Raw genomic sequence first — 25,979 nt, 5'->3', positions numbered from 1 at the left:
TCTCGGATTGTCAATCAGGGAGCCAGTCATCGAAGTCAACGCGAAGGACAAACAAGGAGCGGAAGGAGATAAGATAAGGATAAGATAAAGGGCGAACTCGGGGTAAACTCCCCTGTACGTGGGTCACGAAATGAGCGGGACACCAGAACGGCAGACATATCTAAGTCGTCTTAAATACCATGGCGTTTTCTGGTAAATAAAATTACAAAAATATTAGAAAAAATTAAAAAGTGATTTAAAATTTATTTTATAGAAATACCGGTTTCTCATATCGTTTGTTACTCAAGCTCTATGCCTTTAGTATCCTTCTCAGTGCACGATACGTTAGTACATTTGTACTGGTGTCTCCTTCTCACCTTCCCCTGGGTTCCTTGGCAGCCAATCTGTCCGTGATTGGCCCCAGAAGCTGACGCTAATGCCGGCCGAACTTTATCGCGGGCTTAGCGCATGTGGAATTGGTGACTGCACCCCCCAGCATTGGACCTTCCTGTAATTTTCAACGCGAAGGCGACCTCACGTAGTCAACCATTCTGCGGGCTGTGTCAACCTTAACCTTCACCTTTCAACCCTCTTAATAAGGACCCCGCACCAAAATCACGAAACATCATCGAATTACGGACGCAAACCTCACGAGCCTTTCTTTCTAGACCTTTGTCCTCATTGATACCCGTGTTTGCGCCGCATCGCAAGCTTTCGCGACAGCCTCGCGATCCACGAGCTCCCAAGCTCACACCCCAGACACCAGCAGCCAGCAGCCAGCAAACTCGCCCTCTTGCGCATGGAAGGTCGCATCGCGTCGTGTGGACGCCGATAATGCAGCAATGTCGGGCACCACTATTGACGATGTCGTGAAGCGACTGAGCGCTGCCGACATAGGTACGAGCTCTTGCGAAGCTGCACTCTCTCACGCTGTCGCATGCCCTCGGTGACCATGGTTTTGCTGATTGCCTTGTGCTCTAGATGTCAGGCTTAAGCTCGAAGCTGCAACAACGCTGCGTGACAGCTTGGATCACTACACCACCGGTCCCATATACCCACCCTTCTTGAAACGATTGATGCCCATCTTTATGGGCATTCTTCGAGGACCATGTACTTTCCAGAGCAACTCACCGGAGCAGGTCGGTTCGAGCACATCTGTCGATCGAGTCGCTACTAACATGCAGCTAGAAACTCCGAAATTGCATCCTCGAAGTCCTCCACCGATTACCTACCCAGCCTAGCCCCCCCGAGCCATTCGAGCCGTTCGCCGAAGAAACCGTCGATTTGTTGATGCAACTTGTACGAACAGATAATGAAGAAAATGCGACGCTATGTGTGAAAATCACATCGGACATCATGCGGCACCAGCACAAGGTGCTGCAAGGCAAAGTCCAGCTCTTCCTCTCGTTGATCCAGGAACTCTTCGAACAGATGGAGAAGGTGGTACGCGAACAACTCGATAATGCTCCTCACAACGCGCCGTCGCAACCAGGCGCACCCTCGACCCCAGGCGGCTCGCAGACGAACTTCCAATCCCCACGACCCGGCTCGCCCGTCGCTTCAGTGAACGACCTCGGGGCCGACCCCCAGCAGCAGAACCGACCTCTGCTGAAGGGCATGCAGTCCTTCAAGGTCCTCTCCGAATGTCCCATCATCGTCGTGTCGATATTCCAGGTCTATCGTAATACAGTGGCACAGAATGTTAGGAAGTTTGTTCCCCTCATCCAGAACGTGCTGTGCCTGCAGGCAGCGGCTCAACAACAAGCCCACGCGGATGCCGCCGCAAAGGGCACGATTCACACTGGGGTCAGCCCTGCGATCAAGAACCGGGCAGCATTCGGAGATTTCATTACGGCACAGGTCAAGACTATGAGCTTCCTGGCTTACCTGCTGCGCCAATATGCTTCGCAACTGAACGATTTCCTCCCCCGCTTGCCCGACATTGTGCTGCGACTTCTGAAGGATTGCCCAAGGGAAAAGTCTGGGACACGAAAGGAGCTGATTGTCGCGATCCGCCATATCATCAACTACAACTTTCGCAAGATCTTCATTCCCAAAATCGACGAACTGTTGGACGAACGGACACTCACCGGCGACGGCCTTACTGTCCACGAGACTATGCGTCCGTTGGCGTACAGCATGCTTGCGGATCTTATTCACCATGTTCGAGACTCCCTCAAGCCAGAGCAGATTCAGAAGACTGTGGAGGTCTATACCAGGAATCTCCAGGACAACTTTCCGGGCACGAGCTTTCAAACCATGAGCGCCAAGCTCCTCCTCAACATGGCAGAATGCATTGCGAAGCTTCCGAACAAGGTTGATGCACGACACTACCTCATCATGATTCTCAACGCCATTGCCGACAAGTTTGCCGCCATGAATCGACAATATCCCAATGCGGTGAAACTCTCGGCACTCTACCGAGAGCAGATGAAGGCTGGCACGCCTGAGACATACCTGGCTGACAAGAACAACCCTCCCGACTGGGACGAGACGGACATCTTTGCCGCAGTACCCATCAAGACCTCAAACCCGCGTGATCGAGGCGCTGATCCGGTTGTCGACAACAAGTTTCTCTTCAGGAACCTAATGACAGGTCTTAAGAACACCTTCTATCAGCTCAGAACATGCAATGTTGGGTCTACTATTGACCCACAGAATGCCCCTGCTCATTGGCAAGATGTTTCTTATGGCTTCACTGCTGAGGAGGTCAAGGTCATCATCAAGCTCTTCCGAGAGGGTGCCTATGTTTTCAGATATTACGAGATCGAGAAGCCTGCAGCCGAGTCTCAGTACATGTCTCCTGTGGAGTATATGGCTAACTTCTACATGGTCTCGTGTAGCAAGGAAGAGAAGGACCTGCTCGAGACCTTTGCTACCGTCTTCCACGCTATTGACCCTGCAACATTCCACGAAGTGTTTCAACAGGAGATTCCCCGTCTTTACGACATGATCTTTGAACATACAGCGTTGCTGCATATCCCTCAGTTCTTCCTTGCCAGTGAAGCTACCAGTCCTAGTTTCTGCGGGATGCTCCTGCAGTTTCTCATGGAAAGGATTGACCAAGTGGGCTCTGCCGACGTTAAGAAGTCTTCGATCTTGTTGAGACTCTTCAAGTTGGCGTTTATGGCGGTGACACTGTTTGCCAGCCAGAACGAGCAGGTTCTCTTGCCACATGTCGTCAATATCGTCACCAAGTCCATCGAGCTGTCGACAAAGGCCGAAGAGCCCATGAACTACTTCCTCTTGTTGCGCTCATTGTTCCGTAGCATCGGCGGTGGCAAGTTCGAGCAGCTCTATAAGCAAATCCTTCCCCTCCTTGAGATGCTGTTGGATGTGCTCAACAATCTGCTCATGGCAGCCAGGAAGCCGGCCGAGCGCGACTTGTACGTGGAGCTCTGTCTTACAGTCCCGGCTCGCCTTAGCCACCTGCTACCTCATCTGAGCTTCTTGATGCGCCCGCTGGTGGTCGCGTTGCGCGCTGGCACAGACCTTGTTGGGCAAGGCTTGAGAACTCTTGAGCTATGCGTTGATAATCTTACGGCTGACTATCTCGACCCTATCATGGCCCCTGTGATCGATGAGCTCATGACTGCCTTGTTTGACCATCTCAAGCCGCACCCCTACAGCCATTTCCACGCTCACACAACAATGAGAATCCTCGGAAAGTTGGGCGGCAGAAACCGCAAGTTCATGACTGGAGCTGTTCCTCTTGCCTACAGAGAGTACGCAGACGACCCTTCGAGCTTCGATCTGAGGCTTCTCGGTTCCAAGAAGGACAGAGCTTTCCCTGCTGAGATGGGCATCGAGTTTGCTATCCAGAAACTCATGGAAGTTCCCAAGGCTACCAAGAACAACCAGAACCGACAGTACGATGGATACTACAAGAAGCAGGCTCTCAACTTGATCAAATCGCAACTGAAGCTACGCATCGGGTTCGACCAACTTCCAGACGATCTTCCACGGCTATTGCGTCTACAGGCCGAGGATCTGGTCGCTCGCAAATACGACATCAACTCTGCCACTTTTGAGATTTCGGACCGCGAGCGGTCTATTCCCAAGAAGGAGAGTGAGGACTTGACTGTCAAGCAGCTCTTGAAGGCAGTCATGTTTGCTGAGTCGATTCCCGAATTCAAGGAGGAAGCAAGTGCTTTCCTGCTCAACGTCTGCAAGCACTTTGCGATCATCGAGGTCGGTCGGGCTCTTGTGGACCTGAAGCGGAATTTCAGCCCCTTCGACCCCAATGCTGGTGAAGGTCCATTGCATATCGACACCCGGAATCTGTCGGATGCCATTGTTGAGTCCCTCGCTTCAGACCACCCTGATGTGCGTGAGGCTGGTCAACGAGCCATCCGCGAGATGCACACGTCCACTGCCATCATCTTCGGATCAGACAGCGAAGTCGGCAAACTCCCATTCTTCAGCCATCTCAGCAGCACCTTCTGCCACAGCTGCTATGAAGAGGAATGGTTTACCAAGGCTGGCGGTAGCCTGGGAATCAACTTTCTTCTGACAGAGCTTGACCTTGGCGATGCTTGGATTTCCTCTAAGCAGAGTGAATTCATTCGGGCGCTCACGTATGTGATCAAGGACATGCCACAGGATCTTCCTGAGAAGACTCGGTGCCTGGCTCAGACAAGCCTCGAGGTGCTTTTGCAGCGCATCACAAAGGACATCACCAAAGAAGATGCTCTCCCCATTGTGCCACCACAGGGCCAGCCACCCAATCCTCAGGTCAAGCAACCCCGGCTTGCTCAGATCTGCCTGCAGTTTAACAACGAGCTTTCCCACATGAACAAGCATGTTCGCGAAACTGCTAAGCGATCCCTGGAACTGATCGCAAAGGCGGCCAAATGTGAAGTCTGGGAACTTCTCGAGCCTTACAAGGACAGGTTCCTCCAGCCAATCTACGCAAAGCCTCTGCGCGCCTTGCCTTTTGCAATCCAAATCGGCTATATTAACGCCATGGACTATCACATGAGCCTGAAGAACGACTGGGTGACGTTCGACGAGAACTTGAACCGTCTCTTGATGGAGTCTTTGGCTCTGGCTGATGCAAGTGACGAGTCTCTGGCCAACAAACCCGCTGAGTTCCGCACACACGAGAACATCGTCAACCTTCGCGTCTCGTGCATCAAGCTCTTGACGACTGCAATGACTTTTGAGGAGTTTTCGAATAGCCCGACCAAGACTAAGATTCTTGGCGTGTTTTTCAAATGCTTGTACTCCGAGTCGAAGCCAACCCTGCAAGCGGCAAACGATGCCTTGAGATCGGTTCTCTCTGTTGACAGGCGCCTGCCGAAGGAGCTGTTGCAGGGAGGGCTGCGTCCCGTTCTTCAGAGCCTTTCGGACCCCAAACGCCTCAGTGTCTCTGGACTGGACAACTTGTCCAGACTACTGAAGTTGCTCACAAGCTACTTCAAGGTTGAGATTGGAGCCCGTCTGCTTGACCAGATCGATTCTATCGTCGAACCAAGCGCACTGCAGCAGATTTCGTTCACTTTCTTCGACCAACATCCCCAGATGAAGGTCATCACCGCCATTTTGAACATCTTTCATCTACTGCCAGCACTTGCTGAGGGATTCAAGGAGCGCTTGATCGACTGCTTCCTCGGCTTGGAAGACAAACTTCGCAGAACTCAGCAAAGTCCATTCCGCCTGCCCATGTACAGGTATCTCAACCGGTATCCCAAGGAAATCTGGGCATATCTTCTCGGAAAGCTTGACGACCTCAAGTATGGCCGATTCCTGGCTCAGGTTCTTCGCCATGCCGACAGCAATGCCCTGCGAGAAGTGGCAGTTGAGAACGTGGAGGGATTGATGAACCGCTGCAATGAGATCATGAACCAGAACAACGAGGCCAAGTTCATCGCTATGGTCAACACCATTCACATCTTTGAGTCTATCAGCCATTTCCCCAGCTCTGAGAAGTGGATGGACAAGAAGGAGAATCTGGACTGGCTGAAGAACATTGGCAAGGAGCTGGAAACAAACCTTCGTCAGCACACCCTTCCCGCTCACCTTCGCTTGCCCGCGTTCCAAGCAGCAGAGCAGCTTATGACAATTCTTGTCAAATCACTTGAAAGGGCCCCCAAGGACCTGGACGCTCTCTTTAGTCTGGTTGAGTCTGTGACTTCTGATCAGCTTCGCAGCAGTCAGGAACTCTTCTCGTTCATCTACGAGAAGCTAATCTGCAGTGATGCCATCGACTTTTGGAAAACGACCATCCTTCGCTGCCTAGAGGTTTACGCAGGCAAATCGGCATCAAACAAGATGAAGCACTTCCTGCTGCACTACATTGTCAACCCAATCGTGGCCATGGATGTGAAGCGTCGCTGGAACCAACTAGATCAGAACAAGAGCCCCAGACTCATGGACAGAACTGTTATCGAGTCTGTCAGCAGCAAGATCTGGAAGGTTCATCCAGAAATGACCATGGATGATCAGGCCCAGCCTGGCATCGACTTTACCCGCTACGAGGTGTTGCAGCTCTCAGCGATGTTGGTCAAGTACTATCACACTACGCTTCAAGAAGCGCGAAAGGACATTATCAAGTTTGGCTGGACATTCATCCGACTTGACGATGTGATCAACAAGCACGCCGCGTACGTCGTCATTGGGTACTTCATTGCTCACTACGAGACGCCCCCCAAGATTGTCACACAGGTCTACCTTTCACTCCTCAAGGCCAACCAGAATGAGGGACGCGCACTGGTGACACAAGCACTGGAGCTGATTGCACCTGTGTTGCCCAAGCGATGTGGAACTGGCCCAAGCGAGCGAAACGCTTTCTGGGCTGTTGCACCTCGTCGGGTTCTCGCAGACGAAGGACAGAATGCTCAACAGATGACAAGCATCTTCCACTTCCTTGTTAAACACCCCGAGCTCTTTTACGCTGCCCGTGATAAGTACATTGTTCCGATGATCTCATCGTTGCGCAAGCTCGCAACTCCCCAGAACGCATCCCACGAGAGCAAACGACTCTGTCTCAATATGATGTGGCTGGTCTGGACTTGGGAGGAATGGCGGGTTGAAGGAAAGAAGTCTCCGCTGCTTCAGACAAGATCTCTCTCTGAATCGCCGAACGCGAAGAAGAGAAAGTTCGAGACTGAGCAACCGAATACATCTTCACCCATGGCTCGCCATGCGGAGCGAGTTGAGTACCAGATTCCTCCCCCCTACCGCTTGAAGATGATCAAGTATCTCGTCGAATTCATCGCTCAGCTGAACGAACGCTATGAACTTCCTTCAGCCAAACCTCGAGATCAAACCGCGTCTTCCATCCCCCGTTCCACTAGCCTTGACGGACCTCTGCAAGAAGGCCATGACGCTGCTTCACAACTTGGTGCAGCCTCAGTATTGGGGTGACCTTGACCTCGACTTGTTCCCCAATGTCACTCAGGTCATTTTGGCCAGCGACAAGACGCAGACAATCCTCAATGCTGATCCATCCGACAAGGAGAAGTATGACGAAAAGTTCCTGACAAACATCATCAACACGCTTCAAGTGGTTCGCATTGTTCTCAACTCCAAGTCAGATGATTGGATCCAGAAGAATATGCCAACCGTCCAGAAGATTTTGGAGAAGTGCCTCAAGTCAGAGAACCCTGAGATCCAGGACTGCTTGCACTTTTCTGACAAGAAGTTGGATGATGATCGCGAGCTCCGGTCAATCATCAAGCGCATCCTGGATTCTGTCCCTGATGATACGCCCATGGACGACGCCGATGCTGATGGCGAGGCAGAAACTCAAACGTCAGAGATCGTCGCGTACCTCTCCCAGCTTGCTACCGAGGCGATGAACAGCAACAACTACACATCTGGTGTCAACCTTCTATGGTCTCTTGGCAACCGAAAGCCGACCGTCATCGACCAGCACATCATGTCTCTGATGAAGGCTCTTCAAGGAAAGCATGCACGAGAACATGTCCAGCACTACAACGCCATCCAGAACCAAACCAATGGAGTCAACAACAGGAACCAGGACCCTAACACACCCACTGGCGAGATGTCGGCCTACGACCTCGACATCCAGACCAAGCTCATGATCAAGGAGATCCAGGTTGTGGCCCTGCGAATGGAGGTGCTTGGGGACAACCGTCGACCCTTCCTTAGCGTTCTTGCAACCTTGGTGGAGAAGTCGATGCATATCGAGCTGTGCAAAGAAATTCTCAACATGGTCGAAGGGTGGGTGTTCAGGTCCGAAGGAACATGGCCGACTCTTAAGGAGAAGACGGCTGTTCTGCATAAGATGCTTTCGTTCGAGCACCGACAGGATCCTACAATGTTGTCCCAGTTCTTGGATCTCGTCATCCGCATCTACGAGGACCCCAAGATCACTCGTACAGAGCTCACGGTGCGGATGGAGCACGCGTTCCTCATTGGTACCAGGGCGACTGATGTCGAGATGCGCAATCGCTTCATGGCCATCTTCGACAAGAGTTTGTCCAAGTCTGCCAGTGCACGCCTCTCTTATGTCCTGACATCGCAGAATTGGGAGACCCTTGCTGACTCGTATTGGCTCGCACAAGCTACTCAATTGCTGCTTGGCGCTGTGGAGATGAACGCCAACATCCAACTGGACCAAGGTGACTTCAAAACTCTGCCCATTTCTCGTCTTCTCACCATCTGCACCAAGGAGATGGAGGCCAGGGAGCCGACAGTCATGATTGATGACAAGTTTGAGGCTTTCATGGCCACTCATCGACGCTTCATGTCGGAAATCGGTGATGTCAAGGTTCGAGATGTCATCGAGCCTTTGATGCAACTCCAGCATGTCGACCCACAGCTCGCTCACAGCTTATGGGTGACTCTCTTCCCCATCTACTGGTCCGCCACTGCCAAGGATGAGAGAGTTGACCTTGAGCGTGGCATCGTGGCTTTGCTCACTAAGGATTACCACAGCCGCCAGATCGACAAGCGCCCCAACGTCGTTCAGTCACTCCTTGACGGCGCTGCCAAGACCTGGCCCGAGTGCAAGATTCCTCCCCACGTGCTCAAGTTTGAAGCTAAGACCTACGACGCGTGGTACACGGCTCTGGTGCAGCTTGAGAATGCCGCCATCAAGCCGCAAGTTGAATCTACCACGGTCCGCGAGAGCAACCTCGATGCGCTTGTCGAGCTTTACGCTTCCCTTCAAGAGGACGATCTGTTCTATGGCACCTGGCGACGACGCTGCCAGTTTGTTGAGACCAATGCAGCACTGTCTTATGAGCAGAATGGCATGTGGGATAAGGCCCAAAAGCTATACGAGAATGCACAGATCAAGGCCAGAACCGGCGTCATTCCATTCTCGCAAGCTGAGTACATGCTCTGGGAGGATCACTGGGTTCTCTGCGCGCAGAAGCTACAACAGTGGGAGATTCTCCAAGACTTTGCCAAGCATGAGAATTTCCAGGATCTTCTCCTCGAATGTGCCTGGCGAAACACAGACATGTGGCAGGAAGAGCAACACAGAGAGGCTCTGGACAACATCATCAAGGGTGTCATGGACGCTCCAACCCCTCGCCGAGCCTTCTTCCAGGCGTTCATGTCTCTCCTCAAGTACCACAACCAGCAGGAAACACAGGGCGACTTTTCTCGTGTTTGTGACGAGGCTATTCAGCTATCGATCCGTAAGTGGCATCAGCTGCCTGTGCGACTGACAAACGCCCATATCCCACTTCTCCAGAACTTCCAACAACTGGTCGAGCTACATGACGCTAGCGTCATCTGCCAAAGCCTTGCCAATACCAACCAGACGAACCTGGATGTCAAGTCTGGCGAGCTCAAGCTGCTTCTCGGTGCTTGGCGTGATCGACTCCCCAACGTGTGGGATGATATCACGGCTTGGCAAGATCTAGTAACGTGGAGACAACACATCTTCAGCCTCATCAACCAAACATACCTGCAGCTGCTCCCTCAACAGGGTCAGCAGAATGCGGGTGGAGCGTCCTCGTTTGCCTACCGCGGCTACCATGAGACTGCCTGGATCATCAACCGCTTCGCCCATGTTGCACGCAAACATAGCCTGCCAGAAGTCTGCATCAGTCAGCTTAGCCGCATCTACACGCTGCCCAACATTGAGATTCAGGAAGCTTTCCTTAAGTTGCGAGAGCAGGCCAAGTGTCACTACGAGAACCCCGACGAGTTGACGAGTGGACTGGATGTTATTAACAATACGAACCTCAACTACTTCAGTCCACAACAGAAGGCCGAGTTCTACACACTGAAGGGCATGTTCTTGGAGAAGCTTAAGCAGAAGGAGGAGGCGGACTCCGCATACGGCACAGCTTTGTACTTCGATATCGGCGCAGCCAAGGCTTGGGCTGAGTGGGGCTACTTCAACGATCGCAAGTTCAAGGAGGATCCCACCGACCTTAACGCAGCCCGACAGGCGCTTACGTCGTACCTGCAGGCTGCCGGCAGCTACAAGAATGCCAAGTCTCGAAAGCTTCTGGCAAGAATCCTCTGGCTCCTGAGCTTGGACGACGCCAAGGGCACGATTGCCATGGGCTTCGACGACTTCAAGGGTGATACTCCAGTATGGTACTGGATCACGTTCATCCAGCAGCTCATCACTGGCCTCGGTCACAAGGAGGCACCTCGCGTGTTCCAGCTTCTCTTGAAGATTGCTAAGTCCTATCCTCAAGCGTTGTACTTCCAGCTTCGAACGAACCGCGAGGATCTGCTTGTTATCAAGCGCAACCAGGAGGCCAAGGAGAGAGCGGCACGGCAGCGAGCGCAGTCGGTCGCGTCTACCGGAAAGGCGAGCGCCTCACCTTCATTGACAAAGCTGGAACCTCCTCGGCCTGGATCTGCATCATCCCGGCCAAGCACAGCGAACGCAGCGGATGGTACTCCAGTTAAGGCCGAGGCCAACGAAGCCAATGGAAACGCGAATGGTACTCCGGCGCCAGCAACCAACGGACAAGATCCCTCAAAAGCGCAGCAAAAGCCTCAGCCCCAGCAGGGCCAGGCTGGGAAGAAGCCGCCGTGGGAGTACACTGAAGAGGTCATGTCGGTGCTCAAGACGGCATTCCCTCTTCTGGCGCTCTCGATGGAGACTATGGTGGATCAAATCCAAAAGAATTTTAAGTGCCCTCCGGATGAAGACGCCTACAGACTCATCGTCGCGTTGCTCAACGATGCTCTCGCCTACGTCAGTCGAACGCCTCCTTCATTTGCCAAGAATGTCAAGCTGCCCTCTGCAACTGAGGTCAATATCACTCGCTTTGCGGAAACAATTCTGCCTAGTCACATCAAGAAGTCGTTCGAGGCGGACTTTGTCGACGTCAAACCCACTATGTACGAGTACATCTACAAGCTGCGACGCTGGCGAAACAAGTTTGAGGAGAAGCTGGATCACCGAGTTCCGCGTGCCTCGCTTGAGAACTTCTCTCCTCACCTGAGCGAGTTCCGGTACCAGAAGTTTGACGAGGTCGAGATTCCTGGACAGTATCTGCAGCACAAGGACAAGAACCAGGACTTCATCCGAATCGAGCGGTTCCTGCCCAATGTCGATCTCGTTCGTTCTATCAGCGCGTCGTATCGCCGTATCAAGATGCGTGGACATGATGGAAGCATTCACAAGTGGGCTATTCAGCATCCTGCGGCCCGTCACTGCCGACGAGAAGAGCGTATTCTGCAGCTCTTCCGGTCGCTCAACCAGACGCTGGGTCGCAAGAAGGAGTCCCGACGACGCGATCTGCAGTTCACGATCCCCATCATGGTTCCCTTCGCGCCACACATAAGACTTGTGCAGGAGGACACATCCTACACGACCCTACAGGGAGTGTACGAGGATCACTGCCGCAACATGGGCATGTCGAAGGACGACCCCGTGCTGTTCACTATGGAGAAGCTCCGGGGTGCGCTAGAGAGCAAGAGCTCGGTAAGTTACTCAAGAGTACAGCGAGCGAGAATGAAAGCTAACTTGCAACAGAACAAGCCTGAGCAGGCAGCAACAGCTCGCCTAGAGGTGTTTAACGCTATCCAGGAGAAGTGGGTGCCGTCGACGGTGGCGCTCGAGTACTTCCAGAAGGTGTTCCCGCAGTTTGCAGAGTTCTGGCTGTTCCGACGACAGTTCTCGTACCAGCTCGCGGCGTTGACGTTTATCACGTACATCATGTACATGCACAACCGATACCCACAGAAGATCAACATTTCCAGGGCGACGGGTAAGGTCTGGGGTTCTGAGATGATGTCCTATATGAGCGCATCCAAACCCTTCTTCCATAACCCAGAGCCGGTGCCGTTCCGACTCACGCCCAATCTTCAAACACTGATGGGACCTCTGGCGACGGAAGGCATCTTTGCCTGCTCGCTGATGGCGATCGCACGGTGCTTGACGGAGCCCGAGTACGAACTGGAGCACGCCTTGACACTGCTGGTGCGTGATGAGATGCTGTTCTGGTTTACAGGCAGCCACAGAAACGGAGTGATCACCGAGACTCAACTGCGAGACTCTGTGCAACTCAACAGCGACTCGATCGTCAAGAGGGCGATCAGCTTGGCTCACAGCCCCGTTGGAAACCTGCCAGCGAACCAGACGGTGATTGACGCTATCGCCAAGGCTGTCAATCCGATGAACTTGGCACAGTGCGATGCGTTGTGGATGCCGTATCTGTGAGAGACAGAGACAGGCGTACTTTTATTGAAGGCGAGATGAAAGAAGGGAGGAGATTCTGGGGCTGGCAGTTTGTGTTTGAGCAAGGCGTTTAGGTGCAAGGAAGAAGGAAGATGTATGCAAGTGAGTGTATGCTACGGATGGCGGATATGGGCCACGAAAAGACACGGCCAGGAAACGGCCAAGACTATTTTCTCTTGATGTATACTGTATTATCAGACCATGACATTTAATGTCATTAATTGATCAGCCTTTGTTTGTTAGGCCTGTTGCAGACTTTGTACAAGTTGATGATAGCTTCGTCCACCCTAGAAACCAATAACAAGACGTTGAGAGCAAAACAAACAAACAGGCCCACAAGCCTCGGCTCCTGGTGCATGACGACGCCACAGGATCAGCAAGTGAGACACCCCCATTCAGAGTAACACACTCATGATGAAGCGAAAGTCTGGGGAATGGCTTGAACCCCGCACCGTGGACCGCAGTCGGACAAGGTTTACCTCGGGACATACAAGAGAGCCTAGTCCTATGCTGTATAACAAGGGCCCGGCTGTGAGTTGTCATTGTTTCTCAAGGTCTCGGTCGTCAATCTTGTCTCTTGTCTTTTACTGTTTTTGATCATCAACTGTCTAAGAGTCTACACAATGGATCTTAACAGAGTGCCCAGAAAGGTCTGGGAGCATCCCGATCCCAAGAGCACCGCCATGTGGGCGTTTATGCAAGAGGCGAATAGACTACATGGTCTCAATCTCAAGGTGTGTTGAGGTGAATGGCGATAGTTCCTCTGCTAACATCAACTTAGACCTTTGACGAACTGTATGAGTGGTCCTGTGCTAAACGCAGTGACTTTTATGCCCAGCTCTGGGAGTCCCAGAATTGGATCCATGAGGGGACTTATTCTCATGTTGTCGATGAGTCTATCCCCATTACCAAGTTACCGGCTTGGTTTCCTGGTATTCGCCTCAACTTTGCAGAGAACCTCCTCTGGACACGTCCTCAAGGCGGTGCTCCGGGAGATCACTCGACTCTCCACAAGGAAGATGACACTATCGCCATCACCGAGGTGCGCGAGGGTAACTCTTCTATCAATAATGTCACCTGGGGAGAGCTGCGGAAGAGAGTTGCCGCCACGGCGAGTGCTATGAGGCAGAGAGGTGTGAAGAGGGGAGACCGTATCGTCATGGTTGGTGCTCACTCTATCGAGACGGCGGTTATCTTTCTGGCTACGACGTGGCTTGGGTGCGTGTTTAGTAGCAGCTCGACCGATATGGGTGTTGGAGGACTGCTACAGAGGACGGTGCAGATCGATCCCAAGGTGAGTGGGCATCCTGATGAAGCAATACCACGAGCTAACATATTCGCAGTTTGTCTTCTTCGACGATGGGGCCTTGTATAACGGCAAAGTCATTGATCTGCGAGACAAGATCTCCGGCATGGTTGAAGGGATGAAGCAGTGTCCTTCATTTGAGAGCATCGTTGTTGTCCAACGCTTCGACGTCCCCAACGACACGTCAAAGATTCTTCAGACTGAACGTCTTGAGAGGTTCCTCTCCTCTGCATCAACACCACCTCCCCCAATTGAAAGAGTCGGCTTCCAGGATCCCATGGTCATCTACTACTCGTCTGGAACTACAGGAACGCCCAAGGCCATTGTCCATGGTGTTGGACCCCTTCTTATCTCTGTTGGCAAAGAGGCTGTCCTCCACCGAGAAGTCACTCCCGAAGATGTTGGATTACAGTACACCACAACTGGCTGGATTATGTACCTTGCCAGCGTGGCAAGACTCGCCTTTGGAGGACGCACCGTATTCTACGACGGCTCACCATTCGTACCAGATCGATCGATTCTGCTCCGTGTGGTGAAAGAGCAGCGCGTCACGCATCTCGGAATCAGCCCCAGGTGGCTAGGCGAGCTTATGAAAGCCGGCATAGTGCCCCAGAAGGAAACAGACTTGAGCAGCTTAAAATGGGTTGGAAGCACGGGGATGGTGCTGAAGGAGCAAGTCTTTGAGTGGTTCTATGACGGGGCGTTTCCGAAAAGCGTCAAGCTGGCCAACTTTTCAGGGGGGACTGACATTGTGAGTTTCTCTGCATTCTTCAACTTTGCTGATAACTAACATCTCTACTCTTACAGGCAGCCTGTTTCGTCATAGAGAATCCTCTGACGCCCATCTACGCCGGCGGCTGTCCAGGACGATGCCTCGGTACTCCCATGGCCATCTATCCATCCTCCCCGGATCCCAGCAAGCCCATCACCGCTGTCGCAGACGGAGAACCCGGCGATCTAGTTGGTACCGGGGCCTTCCCCAACATTCCTCTCTTCCTCTGGAACGACACAAACCCGGCTCCCGGTGAGAAGTACACGTCGGCCTACTTCTCTCGCTTCCCAGACGTTTGGTCACAGGGTGATTTTGCAGCTGTGCATCCCGTGACGGGGCATATTCACATTCTCGGCAGGTCAGATGGCGTACTGAATCCCAGTGGCATCAGGTTCGGTAGCGCAGATATCTACGCTGTTCTCGAGGGAGGGTTCGCGAAAGAGGTTGCCGAAAGTCTCTGTGTAGGACAGAGAAGACCAGAGGATCATGACGAGAGTGTGGTCTTGTTCTTGCTCATGAGAGAAGGCGTCAAGTTTGATGCTGAGCTGGACAAGAAGATCCGAGAGAGGATCGCCAAGGAGTTGACAAAGAGACATGTTCCAAAGTACATCTTTGAAGTGCCCGAGATTCCGGCAAGTATCTTGATCTCTCTTCTTGAGTTGGTAACTAATAATGATAGGTCACGGTCAACGGCAAAAAGGTCGAGTTGCCCGTCAAGCAGATCATCTCGGGACATAGCATCAAGCCAAGTGGGACATTGTTGAACCCGCAGAGTCTAGACTTTTTCTACCAGTTCCAGAAGATTGAAGATGTTGTCAACAGACAGAGCGGAGTACGAGCCAAGTTGTAATTCCTCGACATATAAACTAGATAGGAGTGGCATTAGGGGTATACTACAAATAAGAGTCATGATCATTCTGGATCTCCCAACACAATCTCTCATAGCTCATCCTTATCCTTGGGAAACTTGCCCCCATTCACTCCATATCTCCACGCCATATACCCAAGCATACCTCCCACAGTTCCCAGGCCCAAGCCTCCAACAGCGCCTCTCCATCCCAAACCCTCTGCCGCTCTCGCACCAAGCGCAGCACCTACACCGGCACCTACAACAGTCCAGTCATCCGTCTCCAGCTGTCCCTTATTCTCCATAAGCCTCCAACTACGATCCTGCCACTCAATCTCCTCCCGACCGTGCATACGGCCCAACGTCATGAGTGCCCCGAGACCCAGTGCTATCACCGTGCCCGTCGACGCGGACTGGATCAGCCGCGGGGTGAAGGCCAGCGCTGTCGCCTTGGGCCGGAGCGCGGGGATGAGCTGTCTTGTTGTTGTGATGCCAGCCGCGATGATGTTGCTTAGTGTGATGGTTCGCGCGATTACGTGCGATGTGAGGATAGTGTGGGATAGAGGCTGATCCTCCGCGTAGGGAGTGTGAGGAAAGTAGCGCGACATGATGAGCGGTAGATGTTTTGTTCAAGTGGTGAGATGCTATCCCAGGTGTAGAGTGTGATGTTTGATGGTTTATAACGTGATGTGATTGCCTGTGTACCTCTGATAAGATGTTGTTCAAAGCATCAAAAGAAACAGGCCACTTCCTTCCTTATAACCTCATCCCCCAAACCGCGTCATATCCTCAAGCCACCCTCACCCTCCCTCTCTCACTCAGCCCTACCTTCCCCCGGTAATACAACCCACCCCTCGGGCACCTTCCCAAGACCGAGCGATGCTTCACGGGGTTTAATAAGCAGGCCCCGATTGGCCCCGGACAGATTAACACGCCGGGCTACCCCACCCGACGACCCGAGCTTCCACGGCAAGTGGGGTTCGGGACGCGAGTGCGAGGCAGGATTTGTGGGGCTTCCGTCCAAAACACCAAGGACTGGCATCACCGAGTGCGTGGCTGATTAGTGATTTCCTCCGTGCTTGATCATCATGGTTGTTCCGCTCAATTGTCGGTTCTACTGTATTTACAATTATCCATGCCTTCTTCATGTACCTTTTTTGACGTGAATGCTGCATCAATCCCATGAATGCCTTCCCCAACCCCTATCCTATCCCAATGACAAACCCAGGCCTTGATCATTCTCTCCATGGCTTTGTTACTCGTCGTCACTCATGTCCATCATACTGTCTCCCTTTGCGACCTCATCTTCTTCATCCTCCAACACTGTCATTCGCCTTGATCTCCTTACCCTCCCCTTGCCTTTGTCCATCATACCCCTTCCGCCGCCTCTCCGCCCATTGACTTTAACGGACGCTTCCATCTTGCGTTGTCCAAGTGCGTGCTCAAACTCGGCCAGGTCCTCCGCTTCAGACTCTGCAGCTCCATCAAGGAGTGCCGTCTCTTCGAGTGCCTTGTTGAGTAGTTCCGTCGCGATGCTGTCCTGAGGGCTTATTGCCAGCGCCTCATGCAGCACCACGACCGCCTCCTCTGGCTTGTTCTGCTCCATCAGGATGAGACCCTTGGCACTAAAGATAGCCGCATCCTTTCCTCCCTGTCTCAACACTTCGTCAAACTCGATCAGCGCTCGGTTAAAATGTCGTAATCGTCGGAATGCGTGTCCCAAGTTTGTCCGTGCTGCTAACCACGCCGAGGGCTCACTGTCGATATCCTCAGCGATCTTAAGCGCCGCGGAGAAGTACTGCGCCGCCTCCTTCGGTTTGTCCTGGTGGTATTTGACAACACCCATCTCATTCAGTAGTAGTGGATCTGTCTTGCACAGTCCGTACGCCGTCTTCAGAAACTCCTCAGCCAGCGTCATATTGTTGAGGGCGTGATTCTGCATTCCCAAAAACACCTGAGGTAGATGAGTGCCCATGAACAATCTCGCCGCCGTAGAGTAGGCCGATATCGCCTGGTCGTGCTCGCCTTCTGCCGCAAACGTATGCGCGAAGCCGATCCACGCAGGCCCAAAATGAGCATCCATCATGCTGGCTTTGCTAAAATACCGTCGTGCCTCAGGAATCTTGTCGATGGAAAAGTAGTAGATGCCGACTGCGAGCCACGAACATGGCTCCTCGGGGTGGTTATCGGCCAGGTTGTGCGAGATGAGGAACAGCAGATTCTTCTCCCTGAGCTCAAACAGACAGGCGAGATGCACCGGATACACGCTAAAGTTGTACTTGTCCTCCTGTAGAATCGAATTCGTGATGGTCAACGCATCGCGGTAGCGGCATTGTGTGTAGAGGAGGTCTGCCCGTGCAAGCTGTAGGTCAGGGTTCGATGCCAGGTGATAATGCGTCGAGAGGGAGTCGTAAGCCGTCTCGAAGGCCGCAGGGTTCCGGTACTTGGACAGACGTGTAGTATACAGCATCTTTGTAAAATCAGCAGCCTCCTGTGACGACGACACATCCCCTGAGACATGGATCGAGTCAAAGTCTAGGCTCTCGAGGAACTGCCACTCCTCGTCGGGTGACAACAGCGAGTTGCCCATGAGCTGCTGAAACGCCTCGAAGCACTGCACATCTATACGGACGGCGTCCTTGTAGCACTCCTTGGCACGGTCAAATGCATTCTGCTTGGCATAGCAGATGCCACGCAGAAAGCACATGGCGGCCTCATACCGCCGGTTCGCAGCCTCCTCGTCCGCGGCGTCGTCACGGCGTCGCCCTTGGCGAGGCTGCGTCTTGCGCTTGTTGCTGGCGCTGTTGGAGATGAGGTGTGTCGGGTTACGGTCGCCCAGGACGGCGAGGGCTTCGTCGAAGCGGGACTGCTTGATGAGGCAGTGGCCGGCGAGGTATCGACATGATGGGTTTCGGGAGATGAGGTCCTGGCTGGAGAGGAATGCCTGGGCGCGTGTGTAGTTGCCTGTCGCAAAGTGAACTTGTGCGAGCCAAAAGGCGTCAGTGTCGTCGTCTATAAGACAAGAGCGTCGTCAGTATCGTTCATCAACAAGAGCCGGAGTCGACAGACTGGTCAATGCAAGCAGCTTGTCGCCGATAAAGATGGCCGACTCGTATTGCGCCTTGTTGAGGGCATCCTGCCGCCACTCCCTCAGAAACTTTTCCATCCCTGGTTTAGTTCCTCGATATCATTGAGCAGTCGATAGATGCGCTAGTCTTTGCGGACAAACGTCGTGGGTTGCGGTTCGTTTGATCGTCGTTTGTTTTGGGAACGTCGTCAACACAGACATCCCACCAAAAGTCAACAACCACACCGTCGACACGCGCCAGCTAAGCGCGTTAAGGGTCTCCAGGCTGAACCCACTAAGCCACAGCGGGCTTGTCTTGACCGTAGCGGGGTAGCTTCCAGTGGCAACAGCGACAACCCCTCGCTGCGAACCAGAAAAAAAAAGATCGGGCAAGTGGCGGGGGACGTATCAGGGGCCGTCAATTTGGCACTCGCCGATACAGGAGCCCTCGACTTTTACATCCATCTACTACGTACCTACCGTCAACATCTCCCTCATTCACCTCCAATTGACTTTCAAGATGGCCTCCCCTCAGCCTACCCGTTGGGCCGCTCTCGCCCGCGATACCAACGAGACCAAGATCCAGCTCGCCCTCAACCTGGATGGCGGCAGCTTTCCCCCGGACACCGACTCCCGTCTTCTCGACGATGGTGACAGTCATGCCTCCCAGGCCAGCAAGTCGCAAAAGATTGCCATCAACACTGGAATTGGCTTCCTCGACCACATGCTCCACGCCCTGGCCAAGCACTCTGGCTGGAGTCTGGCCATAAACTGCAAGGGTGATCTTCACAGTACGTTGATAAACCATCTCCGCCACCGGCCAGATGACTGATTGACTTTGTCTCTGTAGTTGATGACCACCACACCGCCGAGGATGTCTGCATTGCCCTTGGTTACGCCTTTGCCCAGGCCCTCGGTACTCCTACCGGTCTTGCCCGCTTCGGCTATGCCTACGCTCCTCTCGACGAAGCCCTCTCCCGCGCCGTCGTCGACCTCTCCAACCGTCCCTACAGCGTCGTCGACCTTGGCCTGAAGCGCGAGTTCCTCGGCCAGCTCAGCACTGAGATGGTCCCCCACTGCATGCAGAGTTTCGCCCAGGGTGCCCGTATCACGTTGCATGTCCACTGCCTCCACGGTGATAACGATCATCACCGTGCCGAGAGTGCCTTCAAGGCTCTGGCTCTTGCTGTCAAGGCTGCTATCACCAGGATACCGGGCAAGGAGGGCGAGGTGCCCAGCACTAAGGGTACCTTGAGTGCTTAAAAAGATGGGAATGGTTTAGGAGTTCAGGACGAGTTCAGTTTGGTTAGATTTAGACAATGGGGTGTTATAGGATCCAAGAAATGTCAAATTGGATAATGCACGATGGCTTCAACTGCCCAGAGGTCCATGAATGGCACCTCAAGCATAGCAAAAAAGTGAATCAGATGGCAGTAACTCGTGGCACATCATCGTCTATTCATTCGAATTCTTCCATCTTTTAACTCATCGCCATCAACTAAGTTCGGTAGTCACCGTTGATAGTCACATAGTCGTGGCTGAAATCACAGGTCCAGTGCACAGCCGACTTGTCACCGGTGCCCAGTCGGACAAGGATCTCAAGGTCCTCCATCGCCAAAATCTCGCTCGCCCGCTCCTCGTTGACCTGCTCAGGCTCACCATCCACCAGGAGCTTCAGCTCGGTTGAGCCGTCAGTGGGGACGAAAGAGACGTTGGTGCGCTCAGGGACAATCTCGGGAACATCGTTAATAGGCTGGCCAGGAGGAGAGATCAAGGCATAACCAGCGGCGCACAAAATGCGACCCCAGTTGGCATCCTTGCCATACAGAGCCGTCTTCACGAGGGGAGAAGTGGCAATGGAGCGAGCAACTTGGCGGGCCGCCTCCTCAGATGCACTGTCGACGACACGAATGGTGACAAACTTGGTAGCACCCTCACCATCCCGAACGATGTACTTGGCCAGGTCGGCCGAGAACTCGGTCAGAAGACCCTGGAAAGCCTCAAAGTCAGGGGACTGCTCAGAAGCAATCTCCTTGCCACCGGCAGCACCGTTGGCCAGCAGAGCAACCGTGTCATTGGTAGAGCTGTCACCGTCAATAGTGATGGCGTTGAATGAGCGGTCCACAGCGTGTCGAAGCACATTGGGCATGACAGCAGGAGCAATGGGAGCATCGGTAGCCAGGACAGTGAGGAGGGTGGCCATGTTAGGGGCAATCATGCCCGCACCCTTGGTCAGACCAGCGATGCGGTACTCGACACCCGGTGAGGATGGCAGCTCGAAAGTTCGGGACATGAGCTTGGGGAAAGTGTCGGTGGTGCAGATAGCCTTTGCACAGTTCAGCCAGTGGCTGTGGGAGTCACCAGCCTTGTGATACGCCATAGGGATGTGGTCAACAATCTTTTGAATAGGCAGCCTGGGATAGAGTCAGCCCATTGATGTCTCATTGGGCTCAATTGAGAAAACAAACCTCTGACCAATGACTCCAGTGCTCATGACGAGCGTAGAGTCCTCATCACCAACCCTCTGGTCGGTGGTGCGGGCCATATTGGTAGCATCCTCAAGGCCTCCGGTGCCGGTGACGGCGTTGGCATTGCCCGAGTTAATGACGACGCTGCGAAGGCCAGCATTCTTCTTCTGCTGAAGAAGCTTGCGGCTAAAAGTCACAGGTGCGGCCTGGAACTTGTTCTTTGTGAAGACACCGGCAGCAGCGCAGGGACGGTCCGAGGAGATGATGGCGAGGTCGGGCTTAGAGGTGTTGCCGGGCTTGACGCCGACAAAGACACCAGAGGCGATGAAGCCCTTGGGGTACGTGCCCGTGGTGGGAATGTACTTGATCTTGGAGGCAGGAATGGGAGCCGCCCCAAGAGTGGTCGTCGCCGACGAGTATGCACGAGTGAACCTCTTCATGGCGCCTGATGCTCGATCTCGTCCCTGGTGTTGCTGGTCGAGAGCGGAGGTTTTTGGCTGGGGTCTGTAACTAAGGTTCACGAGCTGCGATAGCGGTATCGCAGCGATCGACTCCCTGCGGCTAGGCGTGACTCAAGCCAGTAGAAAGAGCGGCCAGGTTCACTAGGTTCATTGTGGAAAAAGCAAATGTGAAGCATTTTGTGACTCTGCAAACTTTTCCATCATGAAATGTTAGGACTTCATGCAAGGGAGAATTAATTCTGATGCTCAAGAGAGCTGTGTCTGACGTGCTGTGAAAGGTAGCCCGCTCATGTTCGTTCTCCGAGGGAAGGTGGCTCAGTGAGTGGCTCACTTCACTGTCGTGTGCCTGCCTGCGGTTAAAGTTGCTCTGTGGTGCCCGTGCCCGGCCCGTGACTTTCCCATGCCGCTCTGCCTGCTTCTGCCTGTTGCGGCTGGAATTCGCCTGGCTGCCTGTGTGGGTTTGGCAGTGGGTTTGGTGGGTATCGAATTTCCGAGCAATGGAGATTTCGTCTTCCCAGCCAGTTTTCAAGGGCATTGCAGTTAGAAAGAATGGTCAGGAGTAACTGTATCTGATAGACGTATTCGCAGGAGTGTTGTACCTTAACTCAATGAACTATACTAAGTACCTATATCACAGAACAAGAGAACATCTGTATACCTTCTTCGGCCGTGCTCCGTAGAGTTTTGCTGCTCGTAAAAAGGCAATCTGTGTTGAGGAGGCTGGGAGTGGGGAGGTGGGGCTCCGCTGGTGCCTGGCCGCGGCTGAGCCCCAGCCCCCCAATCAATTCACTCGCGTTCCTGCCTTGGTGCCTTAGGTAATCTGCCAAAGTGGCCCGTGCACAGGTCGCCCAGATTCTCTATATAACGCGGCCTTCCCTCCCGCCATTTCAGTCTTCTTTTTTTCCTTTCTTCCCTATCCAAGTGCAAGGGCGTTTTCCTTCTCCGTGAAGCGATAAGCTGAGAGAGGAATTTTGCTAGTTGAAAACTATACACTGACCGCTCCTCATTGGGTTCGCCTGGTGAGGGAATTTTTGGAGCTCTTCTTTCCCTGTGGGAGAATTTTCTTTCATTACGTGTTGTCCTTGATGGATGGCCGTGAAGAAGGAAGTTGGTTTTTGAGAACGAGGGAGAGTCGCGTCGTGACAGGCAGCATGATGTTGGAATGAATCGTGGATGTGGAGATGTTGCTGTGTCCAGTCGAGGAGATGTGATGTCTTCGAATGATTTGCGTTGCTGCTTGATCGGCTCGCAAGTAAATGCCCTTTGGACCCAGCCCATCCCACGACTCCGCAGGCCTCACCTCTCGCTGCTCTCCATCTCACGGACAATACGACGTCTTGCTTTGATAACCTCGTCCTTCCTCGTCTATCTATCCACGCCAGCAAGAGCGCTTCTTCGCTCTAGGATGAATGCCATTGTTCTGCCTTCGCCTGCCTGGTACGAAGCTGTGCGACCGGGTCCAACGGCGAGATGCAGCAAACAATGGCTTGTGACGTGACGAGAAGGCTCATCTAAACTGTAAACACCACCATCTCTGATTCAAAGTCCATCTTTTAAAGAAACCCATCTCTCGTCGTCTCCCATTCAAAGTGACATGGGGCTTTGGCTCCTGGTGAGGCTCTGCCACCCACGTCTCTGCTAGCGCGGGGCATTTCTCCATTCGATCCTGGCCGGGGACCATTATTTTCGAGTGACTCAAAGCGTCAACTCTCACGACTTTCACAATAAATCACACCCAACGACGCCGCGAGGTTGCTTTTCACGGCCAATTTTTTACAGAATCCTTAACTGTATACAGTCTTAAGAGATCATACACCTCTGTTATCGGGACCTGCTACTGCCCTCGTCGACGCGCACGGCGCTGAATCTCTACCGCACCGAGTTGCCCCGCCTCGAGCAACCACATTCCCTCGACATCACAACCCACCAGTCGCAACTTCTCCAGCACCCCCCATGGCCACTGAAGCTGGCGGGCCGGCCCCCGCGCCGCAGGTGACGGACAAGAAGGACAAGAAGGAGCAGGCCAAGGGCCAAGGCAAGGACCAGCAGCCAGCCGCCCCCGGCGAGAAGAAGCTCACCAACGCCGAGCTCAAGAAGAAGGCCAAGGAGGAAAAGGCCGCCAGGAGAGCCCAGGCCAAGGCCTCGCAGGCTCCCCAAGGTCCCCCTCAGGGTGGACATTCGCAGGCAGGCTCCTCTGAGGGCAAGGGCGGCAAAGGGAAGCCCAAGCAGGATGGGCAGCATGGCGGCAGTGGTGCTAAGCTCCCTCTGCGACCAGCCACGACGGCGGCCGTGGTCAAGGACACGAAGCCCACGATACCAGACTGCTTCAGCCATCTGTCTATGGCGCGGCGGATAGACATGACGCACGCCGACAAGGACGTCAACCCTGCGGTGCTGGTTCTCGGAGAGCACATGAGCGCCTTTGCCATTAGTGATAGTATCACTCGACTCGAGGCGACTCTACTAGCCTTCCAGAAGGTATGCCACACTGCCTCTACACTTCTGACCAGATTCTAACTGCCCCCAGGTCATCGAGTCTTACACAACCCCCCACGGCTCAACCTTTTCGCGCCACTTCACCTCGCACGTCCTCAACCCCCAGATCGAATATCTCACAGCATGCCGCCCCATGTGCTTCTCCATGGGCAACGCCATCCGATGGCTCAAGCTCCAGATCAGCAAGGTCGACATTGACCTGCCCGACCTGGACGCCAAGAAGCTCCTCTGCGAGTCCATCGACAACTTCATCCGCGAGCGCATCGCCCTCGCCGACTATGTCATCGTCAAGACCGCCGCCGATATGATCGCCGACGGAGACGTCATTCTCACCTACGCTCAACACAACCTCGTTGAGCGCACCCTGCTTCGGGCCCGTCTCACTGGAAAGAAGGACTTCCGCGTCATCCTCGTTGACGACCCCTACGAGCGTGTCGGTATTCACCTCGCAAAGAGGCTCGCGGCTGCCGGCATCCAGGTCGCCTACTCCTCCGACCTCGGCGCCCTGCGCACTCACCTCTCTGAGGCCACTCAGGTCCTCCTGGCCGCCGAGGCCATCTTCAGCAACGGTGCCATGTACGCCCGCGCAGGTTCTGCCGACATTGCAACCGCCGCAACAGACCTAGGCGTCCGCGTCGTCGCCCTATGCGAGACCATCAACTTCACCGAGCGTGTCTCGATCGACTCGCTCACCTACAACGAGATCGACCCTGAGCGGTGCACCGACGTGGGCTTCCGCCTGCTGTTCGACACCACCCGGGACAAGTACATCTCGGTGGTGGTGACGGAGCTAGGCAATTCATCGGCGACTTCTGTGCCGGCCATTCTAAGAAAACTAGAGGAGCTGTAGGACTTTTCCAAATCGAGTAAAACAAAATGGGATTGAAGCCTGGTATTAGATGAAGCGGCGTCTTTGCTTTGTTTGAAGTGGCAGTCAATGATTACCTAGAGAAAACCGCAAGAGTGCAACTCATGTGCATGACAAGCTGCAAATCAGTATTCATATCAAAAGCCGGTGATTGTAACCCGATGAGCAATTTGAGTGCATTCAGGGCTCAATTCCATCATATCATGACCTCACGCAGAGTCCCATCTTGTGCTTGAATCCCAACGTCCCATTTCGACGCTTCTATTTCCCAGTATCGCAAATATACAGATAATCCTCTCATCGTCCGTCTTCTCTAGACAAACACTTTGTCCATATCTTTGCCTTTCTTTCCCTTTTCGGTTTCCCAAATCAAGCCTCCGCCTGCTCCGCATCCCGCTGGGCCTTGCGCGCCCGCTTCTCGAGGAGGATGGCCTTGCGCTCGCTCAGCGTCTCGGTCTGCCGGTCGTCGACGCCCTGGAGCCAGTATCCGAAGCTGGCGCCGCCGAGGGCGTACACGGGGTAGGCCCAGAGGGAGGACTTGTTGAAGAAGGGTCGCATCTCGATGCCGACCTGCCAGAAGCGCACGGCGAGGCCTTGTAATCGGGTTAGCTGTACATCCTTCTGCATTTCCCTCCTCCGAATTCTAGTTGCAGCGAGGAAGCATTGGCTCCTCGGTCCGATCGAGCATATTGACGCAGGTTCAGGACGTACCGAAGGTGCTCCAGAAGGCGATACGGTGCACCATGATGGGCAATTGACCGTCGGGTAGTCGAACTTGGGGTGTAGAACGGGTTTCTCGGGGTCTCGTCCGGCTACGAGGGGTCGTGGGCGTGTGGTCGTGGCGGTTTGCGGCTCTGCCGAGATAGAGGGTGAGGTCGTGATCTTGAAGATGCGTCGGCTCAAGCTCAATTGCAGCCGAGTTGATTGGTCACGGTTAGGGTCACGTGAGGTTAATGTCCCGCTCAGTTTTGCCTACCCTGCACTCTTGGACGTTTTTGAGACCTACTTCCTCTCGGTGGATGTTAATAATATTTTGAATAGACGGTTTGCTGTTAAATGATTCCATTCGTATAATACGGGAGGTACA

At 53.7% G+C, this 25,979-nt stretch overlaps 7 protein-coding genes across 7 annotated transcripts; 3 read left to right on the top strand and 4 right to left on the bottom strand.

Annotated features, from left to right (window-relative positions):
* Window positions 1–821: 821 nt before the first annotated feature.
* On the top strand, window positions 822–15,535 carry MRS44_012456 (uncharacterized protein; the record flags this gene model as incomplete). Its single annotated transcript, XM_065618801.1, has 10 exons — window positions 822–876; window positions 961–1,118; window positions 1,168–7,185; window positions 7,232–11,851; window positions 11,903–12,585; window positions 13,245–13,341; window positions 13,389–13,901; window positions 13,951–14,664; window positions 14,721–15,302; window positions 15,365–15,535. The coding sequence occupies 10 exons, from the start codon at window positions 822–824 to the stop codon at window positions 15,533–15,535; spliced, it is 13,611 nt and encodes a 4,536-aa protein (XP_065474873.1).
* An 89-nt stretch (window positions 15,536–15,624) lies between these two features.
* MRS44_012455 (uncharacterized protein) lies at window positions 15,625–16,140 on the bottom strand (the record flags this gene model as incomplete). The annotated part of the gene is made up of 1 exon (XM_046276135.2): window positions 15,625–16,140. One exon carries the CDS (start codon window positions 16,138–16,140, stop codon window positions 15,625–15,627), a length of 516 nt encoding a protein of 171 aa, XP_046133095.1.
* Window positions 16,141–16,787: 647 nt separating this feature from the next.
* Window positions 16,788–18,698, bottom strand: MRS44_012454 (uncharacterized protein; the record flags this gene model as incomplete). Its single annotated transcript, XM_046276136.2, has 2 exons — window positions 16,788–18,544; window positions 18,602–18,698. 2 exons carry the CDS (start codon window positions 18,696–18,698, stop codon window positions 16,788–16,790), a joined length of 1,854 nt encoding a protein of 617 aa, XP_046133096.1.
* A 421-nt stretch (window positions 18,699–19,119) lies between these two features.
* Window positions 19,120–19,862, top strand: MRS44_012453 (uncharacterized protein; the record flags this gene model as incomplete). Its single annotated transcript, XM_046269483.2, has 2 exons — window positions 19,120–19,390; window positions 19,450–19,862. The coding sequence occupies 2 exons, from the start codon at window positions 19,120–19,122 to the stop codon at window positions 19,860–19,862; spliced, it is 684 nt and encodes a 227-aa protein (XP_046133097.1).
* A 235-nt stretch (window positions 19,863–20,097) lies between these two features.
* MRS44_012452 (uncharacterized protein) lies at window positions 20,098–21,507 on the bottom strand (the record flags this gene model as incomplete). Its single annotated transcript, XM_046269482.2, has 2 exons — window positions 20,098–21,013; window positions 21,068–21,507. The coding sequence occupies 2 exons, from the start codon at window positions 21,505–21,507 to the stop codon at window positions 20,098–20,100; spliced, it is 1,356 nt and encodes a 451-aa protein (XP_046133098.2).
* Window positions 21,508–22,933: 1,426 nt separating this feature from the next.
* On the top strand, window positions 22,934–24,874 carry MRS44_012451 (uncharacterized protein; the record flags this gene model as incomplete). Its single annotated transcript, XM_046269484.2, has 3 exons — window positions 22,934–22,985; window positions 23,327–24,006; window positions 24,056–24,874. 3 exons carry the CDS (start codon window positions 22,934–22,936, stop codon window positions 24,872–24,874), a joined length of 1,551 nt encoding a protein of 516 aa, XP_046133099.2.
* A 387-nt stretch (window positions 24,875–25,261) lies between these two features.
* On the bottom strand, window positions 25,262–25,637 carry MRS44_012450 (uncharacterized protein; the record flags this gene model as incomplete). The annotated part of the gene is made up of 2 exons (XM_046281136.1): window positions 25,262–25,485; window positions 25,604–25,637. The coding sequence occupies 2 exons, from the start codon at window positions 25,635–25,637 to the stop codon at window positions 25,262–25,264; spliced, it is 258 nt and encodes an 85-aa protein (XP_046133100.1).
* Window positions 25,638–25,979: the final 342 nt, after the last annotated feature.

The sequence above is a fragment of the Fusarium solani genome (assembly GCF_023522795.1).
Source record: "Fusarium solani strain SB1 chromosome Unknown bctg00000008, whole genome shotgun sequence".
Classification (NCBI taxonomy): Eukaryota; Fungi; Ascomycota; class Sordariomycetes; order Hypocreales; family Nectriaceae; genus Fusarium; species Fusarium solani.
Note: the sequence above shows the minus strand (reverse complement) of the source record. Positions and strands in the feature narration are given on the sequence as shown.